At 42.5% G+C, this 18,299-nt stretch overlaps 2 protein-coding genes across 2 annotated transcripts; both read right to left on the reverse strand.

The window, feature by feature from the left end:
- Nucleotides 1-627: 627 nt before the first annotated feature.
- On the reverse strand, nt 628-5,333 carry LOC102206365 (potassium voltage-gated channel subfamily A member 2). Its single transcript, XM_005729794.1, has 2 exons — nt 4,849-5,333; nt 628-3,886 (listed from the first exon to the last, which is right to left on the reverse strand). The coding sequence occupies exon 2, from the start codon at nt 3,747-3,749 to the stop codon at nt 2,253-2,255; it is 1,497 nt and encodes a 498-aa protein (XP_005729851.1). The 5' UTR covers nt 3,750-3,886; nt 4,849-5,333; the 3' UTR covers nt 628-2,252.
- A 9,678-nt stretch (nt 5,334-15,011) lies between these two features.
- LOC102206662 (potassium voltage-gated channel subfamily A member 3-like) lies at nt 15,012-17,615 on the reverse strand. Its single transcript, XM_005729795.1, has one exon. It carries the CDS (start codon nt 17,326-17,328, stop codon nt 15,778-15,780), a length of 1,551 nt encoding a protein of 516 aa, XP_005729852.1. The 5' UTR covers nt 17,329-17,615; the 3' UTR covers nt 15,012-15,777.
- Nucleotides 17,616-18,299: the final 684 nt, after the last annotated feature.

Genomic DNA, 18,299 nt, shown 5'->3' on the forward strand with positions numbered 1-18,299 from the left:
CCGAGGACCCTTGGGTTAGACAGTATCTGCTACACTACTGCTAATTATCACTTCCCATATTGATGTTACTGCCTTTGACTGTTACCTTGGCAGTGTTGAGCAAACAGTGGAAAATCTTACCTGAAAACAAGAATCAGAACCTAATTCACATTTGATGGTAACTTTTAAAGACAGATTGTGCTTCTGGCATCAGAGTGTTTTCAGCGGACAGCCAGACTCTATTTAGATTCTGGCCAATTTAATGTCAATAAAGGCTTTCTGAGAAAAGATTCTGGTTAGGGATGACACAGTTCAGTACCACACTGCGTCTTTCAACAACTACTTCACAAAAGGCAGTTTTGTATAAAGTGAAGCAAACGTCTAGTGTCTAAATCCAGGACGTGTATCAGGTTTGCTGAGAACTCACCAGCAAAGAAAATGGCTAGTGGAAGTGTGTCTTTGGCACTCCAGACAGGCTCCGACACAGGTGAACAACAGTGTTCATAATTATCATTTAAAAAAAATAAATAACATGGCAATGATCTGCACATTGTGGAAAGACTCTTGCTTTCTCTTAAAAGTTTGATATTTTAGGTTTTTTTTTTATTCTCATAAAAGTATATGAGCATTATATATATGTGTGTGTTTTGTCAGTATACATTTACTGTTTTATACATAGGAAATAAATATGTCTATTGTAATAATTATACTCTTTTTGTCTTAGAGGCTTCTTCTTTGAGCTTAAACACATGCTAGGAATGTTTCTGAGGTCATGCAACACTAGGAGAGTAGCGTAAACCCAGATACAAGGCAGTTTGGGGGAAGCATTTTTCTATACACTAGTCCTTAAAAGTTAGTATTTTGATCGTGAGGACGTGATCATGTGACAAACCTGTGAGAAAAAACACCACTGCAAGTCTATCACATCTGCAATTGCGATAAATGTCCAAAACTAGGGTGTGAGTTAACGCTCAAAATCACAGCTCGTAGCTCAGTTTACAGCGACCTGGCAAAAGTTAATTGGTAATGACTTCTACGTGGAATGTTAATATTGACAAGGATACCATATCCTGTTACATGTAGGATTTGGCTTTATGATTATTTCTTAAGAAATCCTCTGACATAGAGTTTTAGGTTCTTGTAACAGCTACCTGCAGGCATCCTTTTAAAAGTGTGGATTTGTACAGAAGGCAGTGTGCAAACAAATATACAGTGGTGTGATGAAGCAAGTGGCAGTCGAGAAACAAGTGGAAATTTCTCAGTCAGATAAAAATGTCATGCAATTATCTACTGACTACGTTTACTAATAACAGCACCTACCTACTGGCTATCAGATAAGTCACAGTTAGTCTACCTATCTATATATGAATAAGTACTTTATGTGTGAAACTGTGGAAAACAAACAAAACAAGAAGAAACATTCAAGTTGTCCTCAAAGCTCTGCAGTAAGACCAGTTTGGGTGAATGGAGGGAGAAAGCTTGCATTGCAATACGTACAGTACATGTAAGACCAAAGCAGTGAAAATTCAAGGCCATTCTCAGTCATTCATCAGATACTGATGTCTACTGGGAACAAAGGTGTCAAACCATGAGCTTAGTGCTGATGGCTGTCATTCATCCTTGAAATTATGTGGTGTACTTAACCACCAACCTCGTCACAAGTCACCCACAGGCCGTGCCAGCGCTGGACTGGGCTTGCTTTATGCTCGCACGTCCTTTTTATCTCTAAATAGTGTAGCACAGGACAGTTTTGTTTCACTGGCTCCAGGAAGCAGCATATGTAGCGCACAAGTAGGGCTCTTCAGAAGCGCATGGCAGAGCAGTGTGCCTTGGGAAATGAGGGATCAAGGGACAGGGGACTTAAGCGGGACTTGTGTGACTTTTTTTTTTTTCATTTTGAAAGCGATTCTTTTCTCACTGTGTTTTCTCCACTTTCTTTTTGTGCACTACTACTGTGAGCGGGAAATTTGTAGGTCTTATCATTTACTTTTCAAAACAGTCACACAGAAGAAAGCCAACTCCATGCAGAAATGCTAAATTTTCAATTTCCACTCATTAATGAGGAGTTTTAAGGACAAGCTGTGACGAGTGAAGACAGGATGGGCGTAGAAGAAGTGAATGGTATTTGCAATATTTTTCAGTCAATCATCAACAGCATGAATTCTATTGCCTTGATATTTTCAGCACACATAAGATGGGAGGATGTATGCCTGTCCCACCCAGATGCTCAGCTCCACATTTCCCACTGTGACAGGGAGGAAAATATAAGATGACTACACATCTGTAAGCATTTTGGTGATGTTTACATAGTTTGTGTTGGCCAGCGTGCAGTTGGCTGTCTTTAGGTTCTCCTCCTGAAAGTCCTCGTTGCTGTTGTTCACAGCCTCCTGGATCTCCATATAGTCCGATTTACTGATGGTGGAGCCACTCCGACTCTTTTTCAGCTCCTCCGCTGAATCAGCTTTGGTCACGTTGACCTGCAGATACTGCGCCTGTTCTTCACCTTCAGTCTCACGGTGATAGAAGTAGTTAAAATTTGACACAATGACAGGCACGGGCAAGGCAATGGTCAGCACACCTGCAATGGCACAGAGGGAGCCCACAATCTTGCCACCAATCGTGGTTGGGACCATATCACCGTAGCCGACTGTTGTCATTGAGACCACAGCCCACCAAAACGCATCTGGGATGCTTTCAAACTGTGACTCTGGCTCATCTGCTTCAGCAAAGTAGACAGCGCTTGAGAATAGGATGACTCCTATGAAGAGGAAAAAAATGAGGAGGCCAAGCTCTCTCATGCTGGCTTTCAGGGTCTGACCCAAAATCTGAAGCCCCTTAGAGTGACGAGAGAGCTTAAATATTCTGAAGACTCGCACCAAGCGGATGACCCTGAGAATGGCTAAAGACATGGCTTGCTGACCTGCTTGACCATCCTCTGGTCTGTCTGCTAGCTCTGTGCCAAGAGTGATGAAGTAAGGGATGATGGCAACAATATCAATAATGTTCATTATATTACCAAAAAATCCTGCTTTGCTGGGGCAGGCAAAGAAGCGCACTAGAAACTCAAAGGAGAACCATATAATGCAAAGAGTCTCTAGGATAAAGAAGGGGTCAGTGAAGTAAGTGGCTGTGTAGCTGATGATTGTGGTGTTGGTCTCAGGCGAAAAGACTTCTGCTTGAGACTTATGCATTTCCTCTTCATCATTACGGAAAATGGGCAGTGTCTCCAAGCAGAAGCTGACTATAGATATGAGGATGACCATGACAGAGATTATGGCAATAATCCTTGCAGGACCTGAGCTCTCTGGGTACTCAAACAGTAGCCATACTTGTCTCTGAAACTCGTTGTCAGGAAGAGGGCGCTCCTCCTCCTTGATAAAACCCTCGTCTTCTCTGAACATCTCAATTGCCTCCTCACCCAGCTCATAAAAGCGAATCTCCTCTGAGAAAATATCTACGGTGACATTGACTGGCCTTCTTAGTCGGCCTCCTGATTGGTAATAATACAATATGGCATCAAAGCTGGGTCGATTTCTGTCGAAAAAGTATTCGTTCCTTAGTGGGTCAAAGTACCGCATCCTTTTTTTGGGGTCCCCCAGCAGAGTCTCTGGAAATTGGGAGAGCGTTTTAAGTTGTGTCTCAAAGCGCAGCCCTGAGATGTTGATGACCACCCTCTCACAACACTCATGGTCAGCCTCTGGGTCGTAGTCCTGCGGGTGACCCGGGTGCGCCGCCGCCTCGTCAGAGGGGTCGGCTGTGGCAACAGTCATTCTGCGGGGGGAGGAGGCCTGCACTTTTCAGTGAGTCTGGGTCCTGCAGCCTGAAGAACTGCAGGCGGAGGCCAGGAGAGGGAGGGGGCTCAACACTGTAAAGACCTGACGGCCACAGGATGTCACCTAGGATCTGACTGCATATAGAACAGAGAAAGCAAAGACAGACAGCAAGGTCAGGTAAACCTATGACATGATTCAGCACTCAATACTTTTTACGTTTAGTGCAGAGATGTAAGGAGTTTGCGTAAGCCTGAAGATCAAACAACTCAAAATAGAAGAAAATGAAGCCACCCTCTAAAAACTGTCATAAGATCCGATATGAAATTATGTAAAGTTAGACTGTCATGAGAAAACTGTCAGAGCTAAAATGAACAAGTGGAAACTTGAGGATGTCACTCCTGCTCTTGACTTTGGAAAATTAATATGTAAATAAGCAACCCGCCTTGCATATAAATTACTTCAATGCAGGTAAATGCAGGGGCTAAGGGGCAAATAACACTTACAGGAGCTCATAAATTAGGACACTAATCTGCTGCAATGAACAATATGTGTTGAAATGAATGGGAATACCTTTTCTAGTGAAGCCAAGCATGAATATGGCAATGCAGCAGACACCAAATTCATACAGACAGCTTCCTGTCTAGAATATCATCGAAAACCACTGCAGTCTAAACACCAATGTATGTGACATGCTTAAGATTCACTGTTGTGCCAAACAAATGCAATACACAGCTGCAACATAGACATGACTTCAGTCTAGTTTTGATGGAGCATTTTAGTCTTGAAATGGTGCCTGTTACTGAAATATTCAAAAACATCTATAAATAATTTATCCATAGAAGGAAAAAGGTTCCAAGAGAAAAACTGTATCTCTCCTCTGCATCATCTCCACTCACAAAGTAGGAGCACAGTTTTATAAAATAAAATAATAACGCTTATGACACACACAGCAAATACATAACTACAGGTTTACTGGTCACTATACATTCTTCTGCTGCAGCGCAAATCATTCCGCCAACTACAAAATGCTACGACTCGTGTTCACATTTAATGGAAATGGAAATGATAGGTAAAGCTGCTTTAATTTCATACATACGTGCAGACATCTTTTTTCCCATCTGGATGTGATTTGATGCTCCTGCTGGACGCTGGTATTAGGGAAGTGAATAACCAGCTGCGCTCACCGGGCGATCTGATTCCAGTGCAGGTATAAAATGAATTTCCAATTTGGGACAGTCGATGATATTCACCTCATGTTGTCTGCGGCATCCTTGCCGTGTACACCGGGTACAGTATGTGCGGGTGTGTCCTCGCTTTCCCCTCCCCGACTCCTTTCCTCCGGGTACGCTGTCGTGGGATGGCGATTGGCAAAAAAAAAGAAAAAGAAAAAAGAAAGGAAGAAAAAAAAAGGAGGAGGGAACCGATCAAGGAGGTGCTGGTGCTTCCCTTAATAACCAAAGGTGCTGGGATCAGCAGAAAAAATCTTCCACCACTGTTCTCCTCCACGCATGTATGACTGTGTGACGAGCTGATGGCTGCAGACAGCCTCAAAGGTAAATAGTCCCCATAAGGTGCTCAGAAAGGCAACATCTGCAAAGGGGGGGACAAGGCGAGGCGCGGGGGAGGAAGGGAGCTTAAAAATATAATCTTATTACCACGATTTAATAATTTGAAGGCGTGTGAAAATAATTTGGTTGCTCAGAAGAGTTAATCTATGCATGCGTCAGACAGTCAATTTACATTTTTATTTATAATTTAGGCATAAATTAGCATCTCCACCAGATTCCAGACTGAGATGCAGACATGCTCAGGCAGTGCATCCCAGTATCTAATGCAGAGACAGTTCTGAGAATCTCCTAATAGCCTACATGGTGAGCAGAGCAGCCTCCTCAGACACTGACTTGAAACGACATGCGTGAAAGAACCGCCCTACGTAGTGGGCTAGAAGATTATGCAATTTCACTGAGCAGGAGACCCACGCACACACGTGAACACACATGTAAAGTGGCCTTTATGGCCCCTGCATGGTGTCAGCACGGTGGGAGGCGAGAGATTTTTACATGAAGAAAAAAAAAACTTTCTGGGCAAAATATCTCTGTTGTCAGCTTCGGCCGCAGGACTGGTATATAAAGCTTAGTCAAACCTGCAGTCAGGCATTGCTATGCATACCAAGAGACGGGCTGGTGATGGAGAAAGGCAAGGGCGGAAAAACGCGCTCCCCATCTGCACTATAGCTTAGCGCTCACCTTATCTGCAGTATGGGCAATTTAAAGGGGTACGCAGCTCCACCACTATTCAGCTGATGGTTAAAAGATGCGATCTTCTCAAATTGCAATGCCAAAATTAAGAGTAAAAAAAATATTCATTTCTGCATATTTAGTTTATCTTCGAGAAGTTTTCAGGCATTTGATAAAAAGCTGATATATCAACTTGTGGCTACTGTTTTAGGAAATATGTGAGCATGTTCATGCATAACTGTTATTGCAGAAACAACATAAATGCTTGTGGGAGGAGCTTTTTTGATAATCTTTGTTCTCTTGTGCGTTATTAGTATAGTGGAAGTAATAACAGCTTTACTTCTTTTTTAATGCCTGTTCATGGCAGTTACACTCGCAGTCTTTCCTGGCAACACAATTCATGAATAATAGATAGAACAGAGGGACTAAAATAGAGCAAATCCTCCATCATTGCATTTTGCTATATTCAGAAAAAAGAACAAACTCTGTCCTTTCATCACTATTGATACCTGAGCTGGGAATCAATACTGGAGCTGGGAATGAAAGCGCCGTGGCCAGAAGTGACCTCCTCAGAAGCCAAAGGTCAGTGGGATTCCCTTGGATGAGCAAGGGAGGGAGGTGATTCAGGAGAAACAGGCAGTGGGGCAGACAGCAGGATGATTTGTGTGAGACCTGACTCTGCCAAGGCTTGTCCTGCCAGACCCCGAGACCATCATGGCTCCCAACCTCTTCCCTGCTGTCTGTCTGCATGCCTTCCTGCTGCCACACAAGCTGATACCTCTCTGTATCTCATAATGGCTTTCCCAGGTTAGTTATGACAGCATGGTCATTATTTATGAGCTGGGGGCCTGTTAGAAAGACTGCAAATGCTGTCTTTGAAACTCATTTTCTTACTATTAGGTGTTTTTCTTAAATTAAAAAGTGAAGGTTGTCTACACTCTAAATGCTCTGTGTGCCTTAATCATATGGGGATGTTCAAATGGCTGGCTGGCTGTATAAGTTGGCAGGCAAGGGTGTCAAGAATGAATTTGTTACCAAGAGGTATTGATTTCAGCATCTCCATCAGATGTTTTTTTTGGCTCACTGACATGCGGAAGAGAAAATAAACCTGAGAACTGAGAGACTGAAGGGTCATTCTCACTGATGGATTAGAGGACCAATATGTATATATACATTTGTATATATATATATATATATATATACACCAACAAAAAATATATACCTACAAAAAATGTTTTTTAATGTTTGTAATGTTTTTTTAAGAAAGGTAGGTAGCTTCAGAAATACTGGAAAATCACTGGAGGATTAGCTGTATTTAGTGTTTCCAGGTGACACAAAAGTGAGCTTACAGTGTAGCAATTGGTACTGCCATTTAGCCGGTACAGTCCCTGGAGTGCAGTGGTCTTTTTATTGATGCTGGAGGTCTGTGATGCCGCCTTACTCCTTCATACTGCATTGCAGCAGCCACAGGTTTCCAGCACACACACAGACACACACAGGAACAAGGTTTTAAACATAGGGTCCACCATGGATCTCTTCAAAACCCTGACCTGCCTATTACAAGCTCCATAATAACCAACATAATGTGATAAGATAGAAAACAGGAGAACAGACGAGATCGGGCGTGTTCAGGGTTGTATGGCCGTAAGCCGTAAAAAAAAAAAGATAGAAAACAGGAGGCTGCATATCGCATTCATGTTTGGATTTTCTGCTGCATTAATACAGATTTTCTGCTTCCAGATATGATGATGCAACACTCTCCTGTGTAATTCCTCATTAACAAATTCTGTCATGCAAAATCATCAACAAGACTCCTAGAACAAGAACCTTGCACTAAATCTTATCCTATATATTTTGTGAATTTTCTCCTGATTCTTTTCACTCCTTGGGCTATAGAGCAGTCCAACAATTTTGCTGCTAAAGACATTTTTCCAGTGCATCTTCAGTGAGACTCAATTTATTTGACCCTCTGGGAGATGAGTCATTTCAGCATTGCTGCTCAGGAACTGAGTTGCCCTGCAAAAGAGGCAGGTTACACATACAAATATGGGACCAGGAATGTGGACACAATAAATAAGTGGCTATGGTACATGGCTATAAAGCAATATAGCCCCTTTTGTCCTTAGTGTCCCCTGGAGCTAACAGTACATCTGAGGTAGAAATGGAGAAAGGGAGGATAGGAAGGACGGAGGACTCTGTAAAGAGAGGGAGGAGAAGAAAAAGGGAGGGAAGGAGAGAGTCATGCTCGTCAGATTGAGGCCCAGCAGGAAGAGGGCAGATGCTGGAAAAGAGCCAGACAACAGGAGAGAGACAAGGACACTGGCCCACTGCGGTATACTGCCAAGCTCCAGCACTCTTAGCCAGATCTCAGAAATATGCACATACGGCCACTACACAAGTTAATTTCTCAAAACTTACAGGCTTGTAGATTACCTGTAGAAGTTTGTAACGTAACAAAGCATGTATACTGCATGAGTTATGTTTCTGTCATGCATACAAAAGTTAGTACATGCATCATTTTGCATACACAAGAACACCTGCAGAAATGACAGGAGTACGGTCCTGATGCCGTAGGCCCCGGTCTGTATGGGCCTGGGCTCCCTTGCCTTGGTGGGTGCCGAAGGACAGGCGTGCCTACTGGGGTCAGCGGGGGAGTTGGCCCAGGGAGGGGCATCTTGCTCCTCCCTTCTTTTCCACCACATCCCCGGCTGCCTCCCTCTTCCTGCTCCAACACACCCACCCACACAAGTAGGGCCTTGGGGTGCGGGTGTGTCACCAGGGTGCAGGGGAGGCATCGTGTATTTAACCCCACCTCTAGCACCAGTGCCCACCTCTCAATTTTAAATCCATGTAGACATTGAGGATTCTCGGGAGGGGCTGTGCTAACACCTTCTGCTCTCTGGCAGCAGCACCATGCTCTCCCGTGTTTTAAATGCACCTTAGAACAACACGACGCAACACTACACATGAGCGAGAGGAGGGAGGTTGGGGTCTTCACACACCCCTGTTCTCTGCTGGCCATTGGGGCGGGGGGGCTGGGAGGAGGTGTTGGCCATCCGATTGGGATCTGGGATTCGGGGCCTCCCTGCTGCTGCGGAGCCTGGGGTGGTCTGCTTGCCTCCACCCCGGGGGAAAGGGTAACATCTCCTGGGTCTAGGTGCCGTTTCCCCCTCCAGGGGCAAGGGTACCTGGACCCGGGGTATAGAGTTTGTTTGGGGAGTGTGATTGTGTGTAGAGTGTCCATGTATGTCTATCCCTACATTGGGTGAGTGCTGAGTATTTGTATATGTGTGTATGAGGGTGGGAATGCATGATTGTGTCTGTGTGTGTTTTTCTCTTCTTTCTCTTTTTAAGTGCCCTTTCTCGCTGTCCCTCTTCCCTTCTGTTTTTCTTTTCCTTCATCTTTCTTTCTCCCCTTCCCATCCCTCAGTCATGTCTGTCCCGTCTGTAACAACTGAAAATAAAATAAAATAAAGAATAACAACAAAGGTCGATCAAATGGACCAATACGGCAAGGCCGTGATGATCCATTTGGCAAAGTAAATCCACTGGGTATCCTTGTTGGTCTCCAGACAACAATTCTGACGGCTAAAGAACCAAATGGGACAGGCAAAAAAAAAGAAAGAAAAAAAAAAGAAATGACAGCAGTAAACTGCCCAAAACATTTTGACTCCATTCAGTTCTGTAAGCCACCCTGCTGCTGAAAGGAAGGTCTATGAGTCAGTAAATGAGTGAGTCAGTGTCATTGTTGCAGGATACTCTGATGTTGCATTATACAATGCTTCTGTATGACAAAGTGAAACTTAAGTCAAGGTAAGAGCTTGCAGGAGCACTAGGTTATATTACACCAAGGTCAGAGAAGAAATAAGATACTCTGTGTATCGGGGTAAGAGGGTAAAAATAAAACTTTATGTCAGTAAATGTAAGCTTTCTTTTACATGCACAGGAAGGCTCTGTAAATCAAAGTCATTACTTTGTTATCCACCCTTGAATATTTTGCTAAAGTGAGGTTTTGCATCCTTTTTGTAAAAGTTGAAACGGTGCATGAAAGAATTTGCTTTTTAAAAAACGTGTGTATTAATGTCTGACTTCCAGTGCTTGACAAAAAGTGCAGCACAGGTGACCATTATCAGATGTGTGGGATTTACAGTGACAGCTACTATGTCACTGATGATGCAATGCCCTGGTTTTTGTTTGCAAGTGAACCAAAACATGTGCCCCTGCCTTAAGCAGGAGTCTGGTCTGCAGTCGACAATGCTGCTGAGGGATGCAGCAGCCACTCTGAGTCACAGGACACCTGAGCGGTGAGTCAGGGCTGCACAGTTTCCAGGGTCACAGTGCTTCAAACTTCGAACCTCACTCAGACGTGACTATTCTTTGTTGATCTAATTCATCATAGATATGTTGAGATAAGGACAATCCTAGAAATAGTATCAATACCAGAAGAAATTGTCCCAAGTCAGCATTGTCGCTGTAGCTGGGTGAATCGTTTGCACAGCCTCCTACGGTTGCTACAGAAACCATTTCTAGGGGCAGCAGAGGGAGGATTTGGACTGTGACATCACTACAGCATTTTTGGTGCCAACAAGATATTTCAGGTAAAGTTACAGCATGATGACAAAGCACATTTTATCCGCTTGCAGTCAGGTGGATTAGTTAAATATAAATGTGTTTAGGAAAAGTGTGAAGTCTGTATTTTCCATCTTTCCTGTTTCACACTTTCACATCTGGTGCATGTTTTACAGCATATGGTGCAGTACCCTACATTACACTACAGTACTTTGACTCCTAGCTTTCTGTGTGGCCTGTGGGGGGATGGATATACGTATGCTTTCTCTAATATGCTTTCTGGGCTTTTCCTTGTCTCACTGAAAGCTCTGAACACTGAGTCTTGATGCAGAAGAGTGAACTTTATGAATAGCCCCCAGAGTGCCATTATCTGTTCTCAAAAGAGCAGATGGATGAATGGCACCGAGAGAAACAATGGCAATATGTCTCATAGTTTCTATTTTTGGCAACACTGAGTTACAGTTTTAGGGCAAATACCGTACTATAAAAAACATATCATCAGCGCAGGAAGGAAAATGTCCAGTGCTGTGAGTAATTGTACCGGACACCGCCATTTCTCATCTGGGTGCTTCTATAAAGTTCAAGGATGACATGAGGCAGCTCTCCTGGCAGACACTCCCCATGTTGGCATGCTGGGTATCATCAGAGGTAGCACGCTGCTGTGAGGCATGACTCCTCTCATGTGGAGAATGTTGGCGTGATGAGGGCAGCAAAGAGATGAGAGAAAAGGGAAGCTCCAAACAGGTCTCCTCCAAACCCCCCACCCAGAACTGAACACAATCCTGGATTTGCATCTTTGAATCCGCCTGCAGCAGCAGAGTCGGAGAGAACCAGCCGTGGAGCTGTCTGCGATTTTCTGTCTGTGTGTGTTTGTGTACTATGCATGTAAGCTCAAGTGTATGCACCTTCCCCTCCCCAGTGCTTTCTTTTTTTCTAATGACCAAGATCCCACTACTGAGTGCAGTGAGGTATACCAGCTCTCACTGTCTTACAGCTGTGGAGTACTCCAGCATGCTCATTCCAACCACATGGACATCCACAGAGGAGAAGTGACACAACTTGGCACATATATCAAAGCCATAAGTGTACATTAAGGATGAGTAGTTATTTGGATTTTAATTCTTGGTCTGCAGTGAATAGAAAAAGAAGATACAACGATACAGAACAAGATTTTATGTTTGCATATTTGGCTTTTTTTTTTTTTTACATTTACATTTCATTTAAGTAAAAAGTACAAAAGTACGACATGTATTGAAAAAGGTCCTGAATTGTAAATAAATAGGTTGACATGTTAATCTTTATGTATTTGTTGTCATGTTCCTATATTCTTAGCTCTAAATGCAGAAATGAACAATCCAGTGTTTTATCAATTTAGAGCATAACAACACCGATCTCCTAATAAGATAATCTCTAATGTCGTTCTTACCTTTCACAAAACATTAATAGAAGATATGTTGTACTGGAGATGTATCTTGAAAGCACAGCTGTCGAGCTTTGTAGATGATTAATGGTAGTGGGTAAATCACAAGCATCGTTTCATTTTCTCCTGGTTAAAAATACATTAAAGAAGGGGGAAAGAGAAGGTACAAAACCACTCAGCAGTTCTGAGGCAATGCACCTGGAGCTGCAGGACACATGGTGTCTTGTCTGCAGAACTGAGAAAACAGAAAACTCAGCAAAGAAGTGCCTAATGGTTAAACCAAGCCACCTTACTTTAAAGTATGTTTAAGGTGACTTTAAGTCATCTGTAGGTTTCTGTACCTTTTCAGATGTTAGGTTCACCTTTGTTACACATTTGTACTTGTGTTTCTGTGAAATCTCTAACAACAGCTTTGAAGAGAAATTAACTTGTTAACATGGATCAAATTTTATGATACCCAGGCGGTCTCAGTCAATTCTGTGATAACACCATTACAAAGAAATACTTTTGTAGATCCCTTCAGAAAACATTACAAGCAGGAATATATCAATTTCATGATATAATCATAGCAACCTTTCTGAAAGGCATTTCACAAGGCTATTGTTACATCCCTTTGCTTTTTCTTGGTTAATGTTTCATCATTTTGTTTATTTGTTTCAATGCTGCACTGGGAACACAAGATATGGCTTTAAAAGCAACAGTCCGGAAACAGGATAGCATACTGCAAAGTCAATTTCAAGCAACCTTGGTGTCCTTTTTAGTGCTTGTGCAAAGTTTTTTCCTTTTTTCCCTAGCTCTAGCTTGCAAACTGTAATTCTCTTTGTCTCATGGGAAACATGAGAATTATGGGTCACACTAGACGCCTCTGGATTTTAAAGTAGTTTCCTGACCTGCACAACAAATCCCAGATGGTCACATTTGCTGGTTCTAGGACAAGACACTGTATCTTCCTCAGCGGTGCACGTGTAACAATAGTAAAAATAACAATAATCATTGCTAGATTCACAATTTTATCTTCAGCAAAAATAATATTTTTATCTTCCACAGATTGAATATAATCCATAGATGCACATACAAAGTACTTGTAAGTGGTTCTTCCTCACTTTACCACAAAAAGAGTTTGCAGATAACATGAAAGCAATAAATTTCTTCAATGACAATAAATTATTGTTCTTACCATAAAGTCTAATTTTATAAGGCCTATCATTTTCAATGTCTGTTGACAAGATGATGTGAATATAGCCTTGAGGTCTTAGTGTTGACTTTATACAAAAGATGATTAACCCTTTAAATTTATTATGTTATGCTAGTGTATGGAAAAATGGAAATAACACCCCTGTAATCAGTCATAAATATATATAACTCAATATTAATGTTTCTAAAAATGTTAGCAAAAACATTTAATCTTCTTAAAATAGTGGCTCTGCATTTAAATTCCAGATACGTGCTGTCAGCCACCTAATAAAGTGATTTTTTACTGCTTCTTATTTCATTCACAGAGGAAAAAGGCACCATAAATTTAAACCTTTAATGAAGTTACTTCTTTTTTGGGATCGGTTCTTCATCTGATAGATCAAAGTCTCTTATGACAAACTTCCATAAATCTCCAGTAAACATAAACATAAATAGACTCGTTTAAGATTTTGTAAGGGTACTGGGGCTTAAAACCCACAATCAAAACCAGTCACAGATACAAAACGTTCAAAAGGTTTTTTGGATTTTTTTTAAAATTGTTAAAAATGCTGTGAGAGGACAATATTACATACAAGTTGGTCAAAAGAACACACTGACTATTTGACAAATCTTTAAATGTGTATAAAGGCACCATATACCACATATTCACCCCTCAAGACTCTATCTTCCAAGTTCAATGTTTAAGACCTGCCTGAAAGCAACAATTGTACTGAGCCACTAGAGGGCAGTACTGAGCTATTTACAGGTCTATTTCGTCTATCAAGGTTCCACACCACGCATCAATTTTGAAATCAAGCATGACTCCACAGACTGTTCAGAGGCCTTAAAAACAAGTGAAGTACTTAATGATACATGATACATGATACATGATGTGTGATGTCCCAGTACATATTAAAGATGCCAATTACACGATACTGAGAGAGCTCCAGATCCTCCAAATAAAAATAATTAGATGTTAAATTTTAATGAGAAGATTGTTTAGCCAATGTATATATTTTTCATACCTTTGCTAAAAAAAATCGGCCTTTAAATGTTAAGGTGTCACATTTTAGTTATGCTATTCTAAAGATTAAATCATTAATCATTTAATATAGAAAATGATCAACAAGTGAATCTATATGAAAAGAACTACAACTCAGCTCTAAAATTAACAGAAGCAAAGTCATAATTGAACTTTTGTAACTGAACTTTTGTAAACTTCTCATTTATGATGCAAACACTCATGTATTATTAGAGAAAATGCTACTCTGTAACGAATTGTTGGACTGACTGGAGTTTTGCTTTCTGTTTAGCTACACTGTACCAAAAAGCTCACGTGCACAGTTCTGCAGGTGGGAGATGAAAGGCAGCTGACATCCGTTGGTGTGCCAGCTCACATAATGGCGCTTTTACATCTGAAAAAGAGAGCAGCATTCAGCAATACAGTGAGACTGTAGCCTTTCATTGTGTTCATGTAATCTGAAGCTGTGGGCTTCATTTTCCCTAAATAGTTACAGTAATACTGCTGCTTGGTTGATTCTGCCTTAACCATCTTTAAGGGAAGCGATGAATCGCCAAACCCAACCCAAAATAATATGCACCATTTTCCCCTCCAAGGACAAGAAAGCAAAACAACAGTTTGTGAAGATGCAACACAATGCCACGGAAGCATGAGAGGGGGTTACCCAGGAAACCACCGTAGCCATGGAGACTGCATCACAAGGCGGTTCAACAAGCGGAAGGCGGCGATGCGCCGCGCGTTCTACCTCCCTTTATCCATTCTGTCATCACTGCGCACATGACCTCAATCACACAATTATTCACAGTTTTCTTGTTTTCATGCTCCTCCTGCTCGCTTTGGACAAAGTTTGCTAAGATGCAGCACATTTATTCTAAAGAATATACGAGTGACAGGTGGGACCTGAGTCAGTTCATTTGAGTTTTATTCAATATAGGCTATATAGGCAGTTCTGGATTAAAATACACTGTACGAAAAGCTCAACTCATATTTTATGATAAGCGTTTCCATTAACAGCACTCTGCGTTTTTATTACCTGAATAATAATCCGAACAACATGTGGACAGGTTATGATATTAAATATAACCGAAACAGGCATTGGGCTATATAAATTACCATAGTCTATTGATTTCCACGAAGCACAAGACGTCGTTTTTGGACTGGTGGGTAGATTCAGTAGAAGACTATATGCTACACGTCTATCCCAGTCATGAACACCAACAACGGTCGCATTATAACATCAAGATATGTAGGCATCGTGTGGCTTTATACGCTGAAAAATGTCTGTTTTAACAAGCTTTTTTTATTGTTATTATTTCCTCTGATTTGAAGCAAACACTTTTCTGTGCGTGATTTTTTTTCTTTTTTTGCTCAGGTTAATACTTGTTGATCACGGAGAAACACTGAAAACAGAAAAATCCTCACTGAAGTATTTTTGTATCGTTTCCATTTCATTCGGTGCAAATAAAATAAAGATTAATACCTTGTTAAAACAGAAGTTTGCAGCTTTCATCCACAGATATGGACTGACACGTTACGAGTGGCTATATAAAAATATTATAGGTACTGTCTCATCATGCTTCATAAATGATCCATGGCGGGGTTCATTTACACGTCCGTGAAGATCTTTTTGATGTTCACGCAGTTCTGGTTGTTTTCGGTGGTGAAGTTGGGTTGTTTGAACGCACTGTTGATGCCCTCCTCTATCACCATGTACTCTGACTTGCTGAGAGATGAGGAGCTGCACGACCTCCTCAGCTCCTCTGAGGGGAGGTGCTCACAGCTACCTGTAGTGTGATACTGTGGGTACTCCTCTCCATCAGTCTCTCTGTGGTAAAAGTAGTTGAAGTTGGACACAATCACTGGCACGGGTAAGGCAATGGTCAGCACGCCTGCTATTGCGCACAGAGAGCCCACTATTTTACCACCAATAGTGACCGGATGCATGTCCCCATAACCAACTGTGGTCATGGTGACAACTGCCCACCAAAACGCATCTGGTATGCTGGAGAAACTTGAAGTGGGGTCGTCTGCTTCTGCAAAGTAAACTGCACTGGAGAAGAGAATAACACCGATAAAAAGAAAAAATATGAGCAAGCCAAGCTCCCTCATGCTGGCCTTGAGGGTCTGTCCCAAAATCTGAAGTCCTTTTGAGTGTCGGGAGAGCTTAAAAATACGAAAGACCCTCACCAATCTTATCACCCTCAGGATGGCGAGGGACATCGCCTGCTGACCGCCGTTGGTTTGCCTCTCGGCCAGCTCTGTCCCCAGAGTGATAAAGTAGGGGATTATGGCGACGATATCAATGATATTCATTATGTTTTTGGAAAAGGTAGTTTTGCTGGGACAGGCAAAAAACCTGACCAGCAACTCGAAAGAAAACCATATAATGCACAACGTTTCGATGACAAAGAAAGGGTCTGTGAATGGACTTGACGTGAAGGGAGCAGTGCCATTAACTGCGGGTGCCACTGTGGCTTGGTCTCTGTCATCCCGGAATTCCGGCAGAGTCTCCATACAGAAAATAACAATTGAAATTAAAATAACAAGCACTGAAACGATGGCTATCCCTCTTGCTGGCCCAGAGCTTTCAGGGTACTCAAACAAAAGCCAAACCTGCTTCTGGAAATCATTTTTGGGGAGGATGCGCTCCTCTTCTTTTATAAACCCTTCATCCTCGCGGAATTTCTCCATGGCCTCCTCACCGAGTTGGTAAAACCTGATCTCCTCTGAGAAAATATCAATGGGAACGTTAACAGGTCTCCGTATGCGCCCTCCTGACTGGTAGTAGTAGAGGATGGCATCAAAGCTTGGTCTGTTCCTGTCGAAAAAGTACTCGTTTCTCAGTGGGTCAAAGTAGCGCATCCTTTTCCTCGGGTCCCCCAATAGCGTGTCTGGGAACTGGCTGAAAGTTTTCAGTTGCGTCTCGAAACGTAAACCAGAAATGTTGATGACCACCCTCTCGCAGCATCCCTGGCGACTGCGCTCATATCTGTCCACCGACAGGTGAGGCGCTGAGAGCACGGCGGACTCCTCCAGCATGTTTTCCACCGTCATGACGCCCTTCTCCTCGGCATAACCCCGGTTGTCAGACTCGTTGCGTCCCCTGTGTCCCGCTGACGCGTGCGGAAGGATCACGCTGGAGGTCTGGTCATCCATACAGGTGGTTTTCAGTCTGGAGGAGCAGGGTGCGCCACGCCACTCCCAGCCAAAGCTTAGAGCTTTGGAGAGTTGAGGCCGACGCCAGTTACAGCTCCTCCAACCATCACCTATCTCTGCCTATCCACACGCTGAAGCGCTGCACTCCCCTCTGGCTTTTTTTCCCCAAACACGCCGACACCCACCCACAGCGCGCATATGTCTGACATACGTCCACCACCCGCCCAATCGGAAATTAACTTGACACTTAATGTCGAGCACCCACCCTTGTGTGGCGAGCCGAAAACACTTGATGAAATCAGATCCACACCTGTTAGATCCAAGTTTTATTCTTACGCTGTGAGCTCGTGCGAACCCGTTATTATCTTTATCACGTGGGAATGACAACAAATCAGCACGCCTGCCAGTTCCCTTTTAGCAAAAATAACATAAAGGGCACGAATCCAAAATGTATGCGATTCACCTCCAACACAAATGCAAAAAAAGAAAATCATAGAGGAAAGCAAAGTCCTCGTTCTAATCTTCAATTGAATCTTATTTGTCCTCTTTTCCAACAAAAACAAAACAAAACAAGTGTTGTTAGATACAGCTTCACTTTTCCAACAAAAATGACATCATAAGGATTTCGATAATCAACCGAAACAGAGGGATGTACCGGGGCAACTAAATACGTGCCGTTTTCAAGCAGCGCAGAAAATGAAATTCTTGCATTTCTGCCATGTGTCTTCTTTCTTGTTGAGGAGGTGTTGCTCTCCATGGTGCTGAAAACAAGCGCGCCCCAGTTGGTAAATCTATGCGCGCGCTCTTTATCAGCACTCAGCTGAGTTTATTACGTGCTCAATTTGTGTGTATTCGTTTATAGATGCTCTCCTGGATATTGCCAACATAGCACATAAGCTCCAGGATCAGTCACCTCATTTCCACTCGAAACGAGTGCCCTCACACACACACACACACACACACACACACAC

Source organism: Pundamilia nyererei, unplaced genomic scaffold (genome assembly GCF_000239375.1).
Source record: "Pundamilia nyererei isolate P.nyererei 1_Seehausen unplaced genomic scaffold, PunNye1.0 scaffold00034, whole genome shotgun sequence".
Lineage (NCBI taxonomy): Eukaryota > Metazoa > Chordata > Actinopteri > Cichliformes > Cichlidae > Pundamilia > Pundamilia nyererei.

Excerpts from the sequence above, each read along its gene's own strand:
- LOC102206662 (XM_005729795.1), bottom strand. The coding sequence starts at position 17,328 with ATGGATGACCAGACCTCCAGCGTGATCCTTCCGCACGCGTCAGCGGGA.
- LOC102206365 (XM_005729794.1), bottom strand. The coding sequence starts at position 3,749 with ATGACTGTTGCCACAGCCGACCCCTCTGACGAGGCGGCGGCGCACCCG.